A 13,827-nucleotide genomic window follows, 5' to 3' on the forward strand; every position below is an offset into this window, starting at 1 on the left:
CTGCGAGGACCTCAGAATATTCCTTCAACTGCCTTTTCACCTTTGGGCAGCAGCAATACCCCCTTTGCAGCTCTCCTCATTCTCATTGTGCTTAGTCTCACTCTGCTCTCAAGGGGAAGGGCTCCAGGGCATTTCTGACCTCCTCTACAGTCAGATTTCCAGAACAGCAGAGCTGCCTCTCTCCTGCCATGTGCCCATTTCCCATTTAAGGCACAGGGGCTGAGAACCACTGCCCTGGGAGTCCACACTATCTGGGAGGTGCAACCTGGGGACGATGCTGCTCTGTCTCTCGACAGAGAGACTCCCTTGGCAGCAGTCACAGTGTTTCTCCTCGTTTCCCTGCCTCTCCTTTCTGCTCTTGTCCTGGCAGTCAGCTCAGGCTTTAGCTACAAATTCAGATGCTCACCCTGAGGTCCTGCCATGGATGTGTCTGAAGAGGGGCAATGTGCCCAGGGTGCTGGGCAGTGTCATTGGAGGGGCTGCAAAGGGGTTGACTCTTCCTTTAGGAGACCCTGTGACTGTCAGGACACGTGACTGTCTCTGTTGTCCTGCTGGGGTTGTGCGCTGCCCTCCAGAAGAGGATTCAGTGCACAGAGTTTTTCCCATGTCAGTAGCAGTGTCCTGTTCTCTCCATCACATATCCACCTTAAACTTGGAGGGAGAGGAAAGTTAAATGAGTGCTTTGAAAAGAGGCTTCTATGATCTCAACAGAGTCCAGGTTTGTCTGGAGGAACAACGCAGATGTACTCAAAAGCATTCCTTACTGTTCCCTAACCAGAAGAGAGCCCATTTCCATCTCCAATCTGCTTAGTGATCACAGTTGCAGGAATAGAGACATCTGTCTATCTTCATGCCAATAAAGACATGCAAAGAACCTGATGAGATATGGTGGCAGAATCTAAAAATCTCCAAAATAAGAAGTTCTAAAACAGAATGCTAAAACCCCCTGCTGCACCCCACACTCTTTGGAAGTATGTGTGGTAATATGAAAAGACCCTTTATCTTAAAGGTGGATGTCCTGTGACATCAACTCTGAAATGGAGAGATATCAAAAACCAGTCCTTTATACACATTGGCGTAGAGTAACTCAGGCTCCGTCTCCTGCCAGAACATTCAGGTGGACCAGAGACTGAGAAGCTGACTGAAGGTGACAGTGAGAAGAAGGAATTACTGAGAGTTGGGACAGGGTCGAGAAGCATTTCTATGAAAAATGGAAAGTTTATTTCAGAGAAAATTCTTCTAAGCTAATACTGACTTTTCTTCCCTACACAGTTTTCCTGAGTCCAATAGAACAAATGTCCAACAACAGCTCCCTCAACGAGTTCCTGCTCCTGCTGTTCTCAGAAACACGGGAGCTGCAGCTCTTGCACTTCTCGCTCTTCCTGGCCATCTACCTGGCTGCCCTCCTGGCCAACGGCCTCATCATCACAGCCGTAGCCTGCGACCACCGCCTCCACACCCCCATGTACTTCTTCCTCCTCAACCTCTCCCTCCTTCACCTTGGCTGCATACCACTCTCTACCACTGTTCCCAAATCCATGCCCAATTCTCTGTGGAACATCAGGGTCATTTCATACATGAAATGTGCTGGGGAACACATGTGCTGTGTAGGGAAAATCATTCTTTGGGCATTTGGAAGCATTTATAAATTTTAATACCTCTCTTTCTAGTGTTCCTCATGATTTACATGGTGATCATGTCTGTGAACACCCTCATCGTTGTGATGTTTGTGGCTGATTAGCACTTTTATAACCCATGTACCTTGGAAAATCTGCGAAAGTTCCACTGCCAAGTCCAAGATAATGTCTGGTGTCTATAGTGGAGAATCATAGAATCATAGAATGCTTAGGGTTGGAAGGGACCTCTAGGGATCATCTAGTCCAACCCCTCTGCACACGCAGGGTTGCCTAAAGCACATGGCACAGGACTGCGTCCAAGCGGGTTTTGAAGATCTCCAGAGAAGGAGACTCCACAACCTCTCTGGGCAGCCTGTTTCAGTGCTCTGTCATCCTCATATTTAACACGTTAAAAAACTCTTGTGTGACTTGGACAGAGTTTACCAAAAGTATGCTGCACTCCCAGGGTTTGAAGCCAGTATGATTCATAATTCTCTTTAAAAAAATCTTCTTTTCACATATTTACTGAATGAATTCACCATAATGAAATACATTAGAAATATTTCTAACAGAGCTTTGCTAATAATTCTAATTCTAACATTTCAATGTATAATTCCAAATTTTGCATGACTGTGTATTATGTGCATGCAGACAGTTATATATACCTTTTAAAAATTGAAGTTATCTGAAGTTATCTAAATGAGTTCCAGATTTTTTTTTTCTGGATGAAAATGCAGAACACAAACTTGTTTCTTCTAAACAAGATCTACCATACTGATACCTAATCCCAGTCTGGTCAGGGCTAACATAAATCAGGACAAAAACTAAAGCCAACAGGATGTCATGGGGTCAAATCAGTTTGAAATCTGAATGAAGACCACACACTTTTCATCCTTTAGAAACACTCACACCATTTTGTTGTTCCTTATTTTGGCAAATGAAATCAGACAAATCAATTTTACTCGCTGCTTCTAGCTAGACTTCACTCTATGGTTTTCATGACTAACACACAAACATTCATGGGTTAAACTGAAGTGAAAGAAAATTAAATTGAATGATTCTCTTCAAGGAAAATTCAGACAAGTTATAAACCTTCCAGTGCCATTTCCTTTGATGTTATGGAGGATTCTCAAATAGCAGTTTTGAGGTACCCTTCAAACTACACATTGGTATCATTTCTGTTTGGGTTCTTTATTCACTACATGGTGAACCCAGATATCTTTCTCAGTTTGATCAATGAATCAGGGGAGCACTTTTTCAGCCTGTGGACAGCAAAACAATATAGTCAACTGTCTCAATAGAAGAGGCCCCATCTGAGAACACACAGAACTCAGTGAACTAGTGATAGTTTGCATCTGGGGTGCATAGAAAAATTGAGAGTAATTCAAGCAATATCCCAGAGTCATTCAAGAAAGCGGAAAAAAAAAACTCAGGGAAAAAACTTCTCCATTCTATATTCACTGGGATATAAGAATCATTGGACAATATTGTATCTCAAAGTCACAGGGCAGTGCATAAAATATTATATATTTAAATAAAATTCACGTGTTTTAATGTATATTTTGCTGCAGTGAGGTTTTTTTTAACTTTTTTTTTTACTTTTTTTTGCCTTTTTTAGGCACCAGTCTATTTATATATTTTCCCTTTAGTGTTTAAATTTAGGTGAAAAATCCTTACAGAACACAGTCATTGTCATGAAATGTTTTTCCCTGTTTTGTTCAAACTGCTATAGTGAACTTTATTTGCATTTTCTCCTAGTGATATTTTTGAGTTTTGACTAATTAGCTTTGTTTCATTTTTTTTCCTTATTGTTTTAAATATTAGGATCCATAATTTACTCTGTAAGTGACACTCAGATTTCTTCCACAGCTTCATATGGATGTTCATCATGCCCTTCAACCACTCACAGTCCATTTTAAATAGTTGCTTTATCCTCTTCATCTTGAAATAAAATCTTTAAAATCAAAGGCTGATAGTTAGGAGCCAGGATATTTGAACTGCATTGAAGTCTTGAGTTTTCCTTTTATTTCTGTGGACTTTGGATCAGTTTCTGCAATTGTCTTTGTTCATGTATAACTGCAAAGAAGAGATTCTCTTTCATTTACCAAAACCATAACTACTCAGATAAAAAAAAAAAAAAGTAAGTAATGTTATACATGTTATATAAAGTTATACATGTTCTATGATATTATAAGCTAAAGACTCATTATGTTTCTCCTTTTAGATCCCTGGTAAAGCTCTGAGTGGGTCTAGTCAATACATAGGAAATGTGTGGGTTTAACTAGGCTAAATCAATGCCTGCAGAAAACATGGTCAGAGACCACTGTTGTTAGAGTGTGTTGTTACAGACCCACAACACCAAGCCAAGCACGAGCCTGGGGTAATTCTGCCAAAGATGGAGGGCTAAATCAGGAGGCAAATTTGGCCCCTTATGTTTTGGAATCTGAGCTGTCACTGCCACATGGAGCCTGGATTGACTTATTAAGAGTTTGACGAGAGGCACTTGGTATTCTGCAAGAAAGATGGCATTTGCATATGTGTTGGGGATGAAGGAGTTATGGCGTTTCTATGGGTCATGTGAGGCTTTTATTTCATTCAGATCCCCACTGCTGCACAGCATGAACTGACTGAGCCCCAGAAGAGGTTAACTAGCACAACAGCCATCATTTGTGAGGAGTGGGAAAGAGCCATGTGCTGCACCAGCTTCTTTTCAAGATGCCTGATTTTTTTTTTGTCTTCGTACTGGCACAAGGGCAAGCACCCAACATAGCTTGTCTTGAGGAGCTTGGCAGCACTCTCCTGTCCTGGCAAATTTGATGAAGCCAAATAAAGTAATCTGCACATTGTCTGTTCCTTTGCCTGAGTGACTTAAGTTTGAGAGGAAAACCAGAGAGGGGGAAGGGAAGGGAGAGCATAAGATTTTTGGATTTGGAGGCCTGATACCGTTTATATCGTAGGCATCTTGCTTTGGACAAACAAAGTGAAATTATCTATTGAAATATCACCTATTAAGCAGAAATTATTTTTGAAATAGCTCCCTCTTCCCCCATCCTCCTCCCCTCCTTTTTGAAGTCATCATTGCATAGATTTATTCTATTCAGCACTCACATTAGCAGATGTGAATGAAGGAATCTGACTGAGCCTGTCAAGGCAAAGAAAGCCATGAAAGAAGAGAGAGAAGAAACATTACACAACTATAATGGCAGCCACAATGGAAATATGCTGGCGTGAAAACAATTAATGCAATCAGTGCTCTAAGTTCACGGCTTCCCCTTAAACCAAGCAGCCCCTGGAAGCTGATCGAAACGTAAGGAAAACCCTGAGGAAAGCACCAGCAAAAAAGCTTTGCCGTGCATACAAAGCTGTTCAAGGAAGGGGCTTCAGCCACTGTTTTCCCTTCTTCACCTGCGGTTGCTGACATGTGCTCAAGGCTTGCTCAGAGACTGCCAGAGTTTACCTCCATGTTCAACCCTGGCCACTACACTACTGCGTACAAAACTGGACAAAATTCCAAAATGTTGAAATGAGCAGATCTGAGGATTTGAAAACATCCTCTTGAATCTCTTTTCAGACTAGTAAATTTTTCAGAGGCAGTCCCTTCCTGAAAATAGACACTGATGGGGTTAAATACCAGCTCCCAGGAAAGAGGAAAGAACATTTGTAGAGGTTTCTAATCAGCTCAGTTGCAAGTACATCTACCTACAGCTGAATTAAAATGTCCCTAGGAGGAAATACTTGGATCTGGAGTCACACAAGAGTAGTTGGTACAACATAATATCTGCACACTTCTACTGTGCAGATATCCTACTGTGCCACTAGCGACTTGTGGTAACAATAAACAATAACTGGACCAAAAAAGTAACATAGTGCAAGCAACTCCTTACTAGCCTACATGACAACAGGTAAAACAGGATTAAAATTCATGACTTAATGTAGATATTTCTGTCTTCCAGGATTAATATAAACAAGACAAAGGAAGAGAAGAACATATATATATGTGTGTGTGGTTTTTTGTGTTGTTTTTGTTTTGTTTTGTTTTGTTTTGTTTTCTGGGTTTGCTGGGTTCCTCAGGATTATATTTTTTAGTGTTCTATGGTGCAAAATCTTATTGGCTGTTGCGTTGTGATTAGAATTAGCAAGCAGGCAAATATTTTTTATTATGCAGCTTGCATGAGTGAAAAAACGCTGCTTCAACTAGTAACTGTGTCTTGGCTATGTGGTTCTTTATTGACGTAATGGTACCTGAGTGACATAATGGTATCTCCAACGGAAAAGACATCTTTCTGCGGCCCATCCCCTTACCAAAATGCAATTTTGCTAAGGGATGTTATAAAGCTGCTGCCCCCAGTGGCTCTGGGACCCAAAGACTCCTGTCTGGCCTTTGGAGGCCAGCCTGGTGCACCTAGGGGAGGCCTCTCCACCCTAAGCACAGCTGATGCTCTCCTGTCTTTAGATGCCACCAGTAGTGAGACTCAGTGTGTATCTCTCTCTCACACACACACACACCAGGTCACTCGGTTAACAGCTTGTCCCCCTCCTGCTACTGCTGCTGCCAAGGTACATGGGCACTATGACTTGTGATCCCCTGCTCCAGCTGCTGACACAGACCCTCACTCCCCTCTCCCACGATCCCCTCACTAACCTACATTCCCATATGCTGGCACAGCGACCCATGGTTCTGCTCCAGTAAGTGATGCTTCAACCTTCTCTTGCCCCATTTAAGAGCACAACAGGAGCCACTATCACCTGGGGGCTGACTCCACTTTCTGAACCCTGGCCGCTTATTCTTGTATCTCCACCAAATCTTACAGTACTCTCAAAAAGGATATGAAAACTCAAGGTGTAAGAAAACAAACTGAGTCCTGGTTAAGGTGGATGGAAAGCTACCGCTGGATTAAAACCATTGCAGAAGGTCAGTATCTTGAAGGGTGAAATAATTGCAAAGTCAAGCTATTTCATGGACCATGGTGTGCCTCCACAGCCTTGAGTATTCAGTCAGCAGCTAAAGGCTGCTGTCATTTTCCTGTCTGTATCTGTGATTCCACATTCCACCCAAATACTAAAGACAGTGGCTTGGGGAATCACTCGGTTGGCAGGTATGAATTCCAAATGGGCAGTCTGTCAGGCTGCATAGAGTTCTCCACTCCCCATATGGCATTATTTTATCAGTAGAACTAAAGAAAGATATTGATAAAGATTTTAAAGGACTGTGGATGGTAGCTGAGTGGAACAAACATTAGAAACCATTAGTTTCGGATAAAACAGTGATCAAAGTGATCCCAGTCCCATGTGAAGAAGGCGAGGTGGTCTTAGAATGAGAGACCCTTTTCCAAAAGCTATTTTTCCAAGTCTACAGACTTGGAGAGAGGAGGAATTTGTGAAATGGACCAAGCTACATTGTCAAGGTGCTGCTACTTCAAACTTTGAAAATGAAACTATCAGAAAACACTGGGCAGTAAAGTTACAGAGAGTGACTGCAAGCCAATGTAAATGCTACCGGAGAACTCTTGTCTACAGGAAAAGGGGAAACCCTAAAAATATCATCAGGCATTGTTTGATGGAGAGCAAAACTAGCTGCTGTATTATTGATTATTGTCCATTTGTACCAAATGCCAGTATTGAAAGACATAATGTATTATGTGAGTTACCGGCAAGTGAATTTGCCTACACAAAGGTGCCTAGCATCACCTTAGAGGCCCCAGGATATTTGACATCCATACAGGGCTGGTAGATGTGGTGCAGAGCCTATGGGAGACCTTTGCCTTTCTGGAGAATCAGAGAGACACCAGCTAAGAGATCCCTGTAGCATTTCAAATGGCGTGACTTACACTTCTATATATGGACAGCTGAAACACATGAAAAGAACTGAATCCTTTCTTCTCAACTGGCTTTACGAAAAGATGAACTTCTTTGAAAAAAATAATCAGGTGAGTTGGAGGGAAAACCACTCCAACAAAGCTGTTTTTATTTAAGTATCCTTCTCCGCAACTTCTCTTTTCCAGCCAGATGAATGGGAATGCCTATTCCACCAATGTATATTCATCTTTCAGCATTGATACTGCCCAAGACCACATCCAATGACATGAGACCACATCCATATGTAGGGTGTTTCTGAAGGTATTCAAGCCATTGAGAATGAAAAGGAGATTTCTGCATAACACAGTCTAGAGCCAAAAGCTCCTCTGTTTACATTTCCCACTGAATACTACCCCACAGAAGCTGCATGGCAAAACATATTCTGTTTCAGTCTTCTCTTTAGGGCATGTTTCACCTCCACATTTCTCAGCGTGTAAATCAAAGGGTTGAGCACTGATGTGACAACATTATACATAAGAGTGGCTATCATGTCCCTCTTGGGTGAATTCCTTGAGGGAGGTGGCACATAGTTAGAAATGGCAGGGACATAAAGTAAGGCAACTACTGTGAGATGGGAGATGCAAGTGGAGAAGGCTTTCTTCCTTCCCTCCATGGACCGGACTTTCAGTTGGAGGAAGGAAAATATGTACAGGTAAGAAAAAAGTGTGAAGACAAGAGGGCCTATCGCAAGGGCACCAGTGATGATGCTGAGAAGGTTGAGGTTGAGCTGGTTGCTGTTGCAAGCCAGTCTCACCAGAGGCTTGATGTCACAGAAGAAGTGGTGGATGCGGTTGGGGCCGCAGAAATGGAGCTGGGAGGTCATGACCGTGTGCATGAGAGCGTGGAGGAAGCCCATAGCCCAAGTGGCCGCAGCCAGCAGGAGGCAGGCCCGTGGGCTCATGAGCAGGGTGTAGCGCAGGGGGTTGCAGATGGCCACAAAGCGGTCATAGGCCATGACAGCCAGCAGGAAAGCTTCGCTGCTGCCCAGGAAGTGGAAGAAGTGGAGCTGGCTTAGGCAGCCCGTGTAGGAAATGTCCTGGGGGTGCCCCAAGAGGAAGCCAGCCAGCATCTTGGGTACAGTAACTGTGGAGTAGAAAATATCCAGGCAGGAGAGGTTGCAGAGGAAAAAGTACATGGGGGTGTGTAGCCGGGACTCGCACACCACTACAATCATGATTGCCATATTCCCCAGCAGGCTAGACAGGTAGAGCAGCAAGAAGAGCATAAACAGGAATTGCTGCAGCCCTTGAACATTGCTCAGGCCAAGGAGGATGAACTTCCTCACCTCTGTCTGGTTCTCCATGCCTGCAGGGAAAGAGACACTAACTTAGCAGTAGCTTGCTATCTTTCCATCCTGAGCTACTCTACACATTCCCTAGAGCCCTCTTCTACAAGGTGCATCAGCAGCTGATGCCGCTTCATAAATCAGAAAGATCAGATACCAATCCGGGACACAGATTTGTATCAGATCTTGTGGAAAAGGGCACAGAAGAATTACTTGATCTCCCACTCCAGACCCTTCAACAAATGCTGGAATTGCTGTAAGCTCTAGGGTTGATAGTCACGCTATAATTGCCACCTGTGTACCAGCCCATTGAAAGGAATGGCATATTTGAAAACAGCAAGCAAAGAAAATTCTGGGGAAGGCAGGCAGCAAGGAAGGGAAAAAGGAAGGCTGGTTACCTAATGTCTGCATGAAGATTACTCTGAAATCCTGTAGGTTTTCCTTTTTTAAAAAAAGTAAAAAATCAAAGAAGAGTCCTGCAGTATGATTTCTTCTTCATTTCAGTTCCTAGCTGAATAAACGGTATCTTTCCCGAAGCTGAGAGAACTATAGCAGTGGAGTAGATGCCATATAATGCACTGCTGTCAAAGAGGATTAATTTTCATCCTTCCTTCTTTATATAGTACTCTCTGCCACTGAAGTGATCACATTTATTTCTGGCCAAGGAAAATTCCTGTCTCTTTGCTAACTCCTCTTGGGATCAAGCCTCTGAATCTTAGGGGGTTTACTTCAGAAAACACCAAGGCATAGCATTTCAGCGGCAGAGAAAGCTAATGATGTTGTGGGGAGTTGAACTGATAAAATGAGTTTTCCTCTAGCCACATCCTATTAATATTGGTAATGATTATTTGTACAGGAAGCTCCCATAAACAGGAGGAAGATGTAGAATAAAAATATATAAATATTTAAATATGCAAGGATATAATGCCTAATTCTCAGAAAGATTATTTTTAATGTGGCTTTTTCGAAGAATTGTGTGACATCTTTTTGATGTTCCCAGGTATATTAAGTTGAATAGGTATCATGGTTTCATTGCTTCTGATACAACTACACAGTTAACCTGTTAAGCTCTCTATCTTAACATCCTTTCCTTTGATCCCTTTATAATCTTTTCTTTTCTTTTCTTTTTTCCTTTCTTTTCTCCTTTCCTTTCCTTTCCTTTCCTTTCCTTTCCTTTCCTTTCCTTTCCTTTCCTTTCCTTTCCTTTCCTTTCCTTTCCTTTCCTTTCCTTTCCTTTCCTTTCCTTTCCTTTCCTTTCCTTTCCTTTCCTTTCCTTTCCTTTCCTTTCCTTTCCTTTCCTTTCCTTTCCTTTCTTTTCCTTCGCTCTTTTCTCTTTTCTTTTCTTTTCTTTTCTTTTCTTTTCTTTTCTTTTCTTTTCTTTTCTTTTCTTTTCTTTTCTTTTCTTTTCTTTTCTTCTTTTCTTTTCTTTTTTTCTTTATTTTACTTTTCTTTTTTCTTTTCTGTTTTCTTCTCTTCTCCTTTCTCTTCTCTTCTCTTCTCTTCTCTTCTCTTCTCTTCTCTTCTCTTCTCTTCTCTTCTTTTTTTTCTTCTCTTTTCTTCTAAAGATGATGATGACAAGTTATGTTAATTGTAAAAGTCCTCAAGTCCTCATGTGCTTATCATTTGCTGACATATTGTAGTAATGTTGCCACCCTCCCCACTCTGTCCCCCTAGCATCTCACCAGGGAAGTGCAAAAGCAATCAAAATAGAAGTATTTCACCACTGTCCAGCCCACAGCACAGGTTGTACGTGCATGGGGCCTCCAACTTATTCCCTTGTTGTCATTTCACTGGATACTAGGTAGGGACAGTGGCAATCTTGTTCATTCTTTCCTACGCATCACTGATCATATGATGAGGCATTTGGCTATTTATTGAACCCTGTACGATGCAGGTGCTTTTGCAGGAGGAGTTTGGGAGGTGGCCCATCCACCCAGGTCAAATCTCTTTAGCATGTGCCATTTGGGACCACATCTCGATATCCCTCCAACAAGCTCACCACAAAGAGAGATGGGCAAAAGCAAAATCCACCAGTACTCAAGACACAACAAGCTCATGTTGTCTGTCTGAAGAATTTTACTGTTGCCTTCACATAGAAATACATACTACATACAGTATGTAACCCATAGTATAACAAAATCACTTACTACATTAGACATCTGGAAGAAACTAAACATGCTTATTTATTCTAGTAAAGATGTGTAGAATATCTACTGAGGATTCAAGAGCTTTGCATGAGAAGAGCCTTGCTACTGTCTTCTGACGGTGGCAGGAGAGTCCCAGGTCGGCAAGGAGTCCGTCATTGCCCTCACACCACTTTCCACGTGCCCCAACTGGGAACCCCAGGAACTCCACCTTGCTGGCTGTTCTCATTTGCCTCACTTGCTCCTCTAGATGTCGATGCTTTTGTGCCTTCTCCACAGCCACATCCCTCAGAGACGTTAAGCCACTCTCACAGCAAATGGTCACATCCACTACCTTCGCATGGAGTCCTTTCACCATTAGCAGGTCTGGCTTGAAGAGTTTGTTTCTGGAATCCCTGAGGTTGGCTTCTAAATATACCAGCCAGTCTTTTGGCCTCTTTGGCCAGCATTTCACGCAACATCTTCTGCCTTTTAATCTGTGCCTCTTGAACTGCAGGGCAGTATCCAGTGATATGAGAACAAGTTTCCCATTCAGCAGGGCAATATCTGCATCCTCTTGGCGCCCCTTCATCCAGCTCTCCTGCCAAAAACTCCCATTGGGAAAGACATTGGCGCAGAGCTGGATCGCTGTTAGGATCTGCCAGTGGGGAATGCTCCAGTAATGCACAAGCCAATCATTACTGATTATGTTGTTCTCAAAGTTCGTAATCCCACAGACTTGTAACTCCAGATTGGCCCAATTTTCTAACTCTCTTTTTCTCCACTTGCTAGGTATTGGATGGATGACCCTGGGAGTCGGAGCCTCCCATTCGGACATTGTCTCAACACCCACCAGAGCGTCAGGAATCACTCTAGGAATCTCCTCCTATACTGATGGAACATTGTCCGCTCTCCCTCCAGCTGCAATCCATGTCCTTCTCAACTCCTCTTGGATTCCTTCTTCCAGGACAATAGTTCTTGTGATGTTGTCACTGGAGTGAGCAATTCGCTGCAGCTCGAATTGAGCTCGAATATTAGGAATGTGGCTCGCCAGACACATAATTCCTAACCCACCGTCTGTAGTGCTGGCATACAAGATAGCATCGCATGTACTGGAGGGTAAATGAAGCCAGCCCTTCACCGCAGATCTCATTGCAAGGTCCAGGGAATGGAGGCTTGAGGCATTCACTCCACCATGATCTGCTGCAGACAGCAGGCGTGGGATTGCATAGCCCTTTAAGATCTGCACCTTCTGCAGTGGCTTTAATGGGGATGCCCCAATGTTCTTCTCTCAGGTGCCAAGCTTCTCCTGTAGCTCTGATCTGGAGAGACCTGCCCATGGCTTCACTCCCACACCCAAAAATTCCTCAAAGCTCTCAGGCTCGATCATATCTAATGGAGTCCCCTGCACTTCCCATGGCGGGCAGTCACTAATAGCGTAAGAGTCTATTCTGGGGCTAATAAGGAAACCGTGGCACATGGCAGCTTGCACTTTCAGTCCAGTAAGATGACAAAAGTCCTCCACCACTCGCAGATTTCTTTGCATGCCTCCCTATGAGTCACTTAATAGCACCAGATCATCTGCTAATGCCAGTGATGATACAGAGTTGTTACCATACTTAAATCCATCCTTTTTCTTCTCCAGTTTGTACAGCAATGGACCTATTGCAAGGCTGAAGAGAAGAGGGGACATGGGATCTCCCATTTTCACTCTGGTGAGGATCTTAACTTTCTCCAAGCATGCCCCCCCAACAGCCAGCCATGTTCCACTTTTGCTATGCAGATCCCTGATGATGTTAATTATATGACCATCAATGCCTTTCAGTTGGAGAACCTGCAAGATATGTTGATGGTGAATTGAATTAAAGGCATTGGCCAGATTCACAAAGACAACTCCTAACATTTTATGATCTTTTTTTGCATGTTTGATTAACACTTGGAGGAGCTTGAGATTTTCCGAAAAGCATGGGCTTATGATAAACCCTCTTTGGCAGCTATTAATTAGGCATGCCCACTGCAACCGTGCTGTCAAGATCCATGAGAACAGTCTTAATATTACTGACCCAATGGTAATGGGCTGCCAGTTGTTCATGTCCTCCACTTTATTTGGATCAGTGGATTTTGGTATTAAAATTGTCTGGCATTCTTTGATCCTATCTGGGATCTTCCCAGCCAGCAGCCAAAGATTGAATACTTCAGCCAAGTGACTTCCTTGAGGGTCATATCTAAGAATATCCCTCAAGCTGAGGCCATCTGGCCCAGGGATGGACCATTTATTCATCTCCTCCATGTTTTTCTGGACTTCCCTAGGAGAGTTCAATTTCTTGAATGCAGAATTTTCTGCCTTTTCAGCAGCCTGGAAATTGCCAAGTCCAAGGAAATTGCCCACTTCCTCCCATTTCCTTCTGAACAAATCAGTATAACTCGATCATTGGAAAGGGGCACTTCAGTGCTTCGATTTTATCTAAAATAACACCAGCCAGCTTCTTGTGATCTAATTGAAAAAGACGCTGGTATTGCAGATAGTGTCCCTGTCTCATGGCCCTTTGCTTCATCCACTTCCTCCCCTTTCTTGCAGGCATGGGTTCAAGTTGGCACTTCCTGCGTTGTTTCACATGGGATGTGACGAAATCCCCTTGAATTTGGAAAGGCACTCCATCCAGCTTGACAAAGCTGGGTGACAGCATCATTTGCGAAGAAGATGTTACTGTCCCAACCTCTACGTCAAACACAAGGGAGCAGGGCAACAACAAAAGTCAGCATTTCCACAAGATACAGCAAGCTCTGTTGTCTGTGTGAAGGTTTTTACTCTTCCCTTCCAATGGAAGGCTTCATCTTCCAATCTTTGCTAAAAAAATAGGAAATTTAAAATTCTTATCTGTACTCATGAGTATAGAAGAATATCCACCAAGGATAGGAGAGGCCAGGGCTGATTTGTTCCCCAATC

The 13,827-nt window shown here is 43.1% G+C and overlaps 1 protein-coding gene across 1 annotated transcript; it reads right to left on the minus strand.

The window, feature by feature from the left end:
* Positions 1–7,821: 7,821 nt before the first annotated feature.
* Positions 7,822–8,775, minus strand: LOC148590707 (olfactory receptor 12D1-like). Its single transcript, XM_088538688.1, has one exon. The coding sequence runs from the start codon at positions 8,773–8,775 to the stop codon at positions 7,822–7,824; it is 954 nt and encodes a 317-aa protein (XP_088394814.1).
* Positions 8,776–13,827: the final 5,052 nt, after the last annotated feature.

This window comes from Tinamus guttatus, unplaced genomic scaffold (genome assembly GCF_059628265.1).
Source record: "Tinamus guttatus ecotype Peru unplaced genomic scaffold, ASM5962826v1 Tinamus_guttatus_pri_ptg001148l, whole genome shotgun sequence".
In the NCBI taxonomy this organism is placed as follows: domain Eukaryota; kingdom Metazoa; phylum Chordata; class Aves; order Tinamiformes; family Tinamidae; genus Tinamus; species Tinamus guttatus.

Excerpts from the sequence above, each read along its gene's own strand:
- LOC148590707 (XM_088538688.1), bottom strand. The coding sequence starts at position 8,775 with ATGGAGAACCAGACAGAGGTGAGGAAGTTCATCCTCCTTGGCCTGAGC.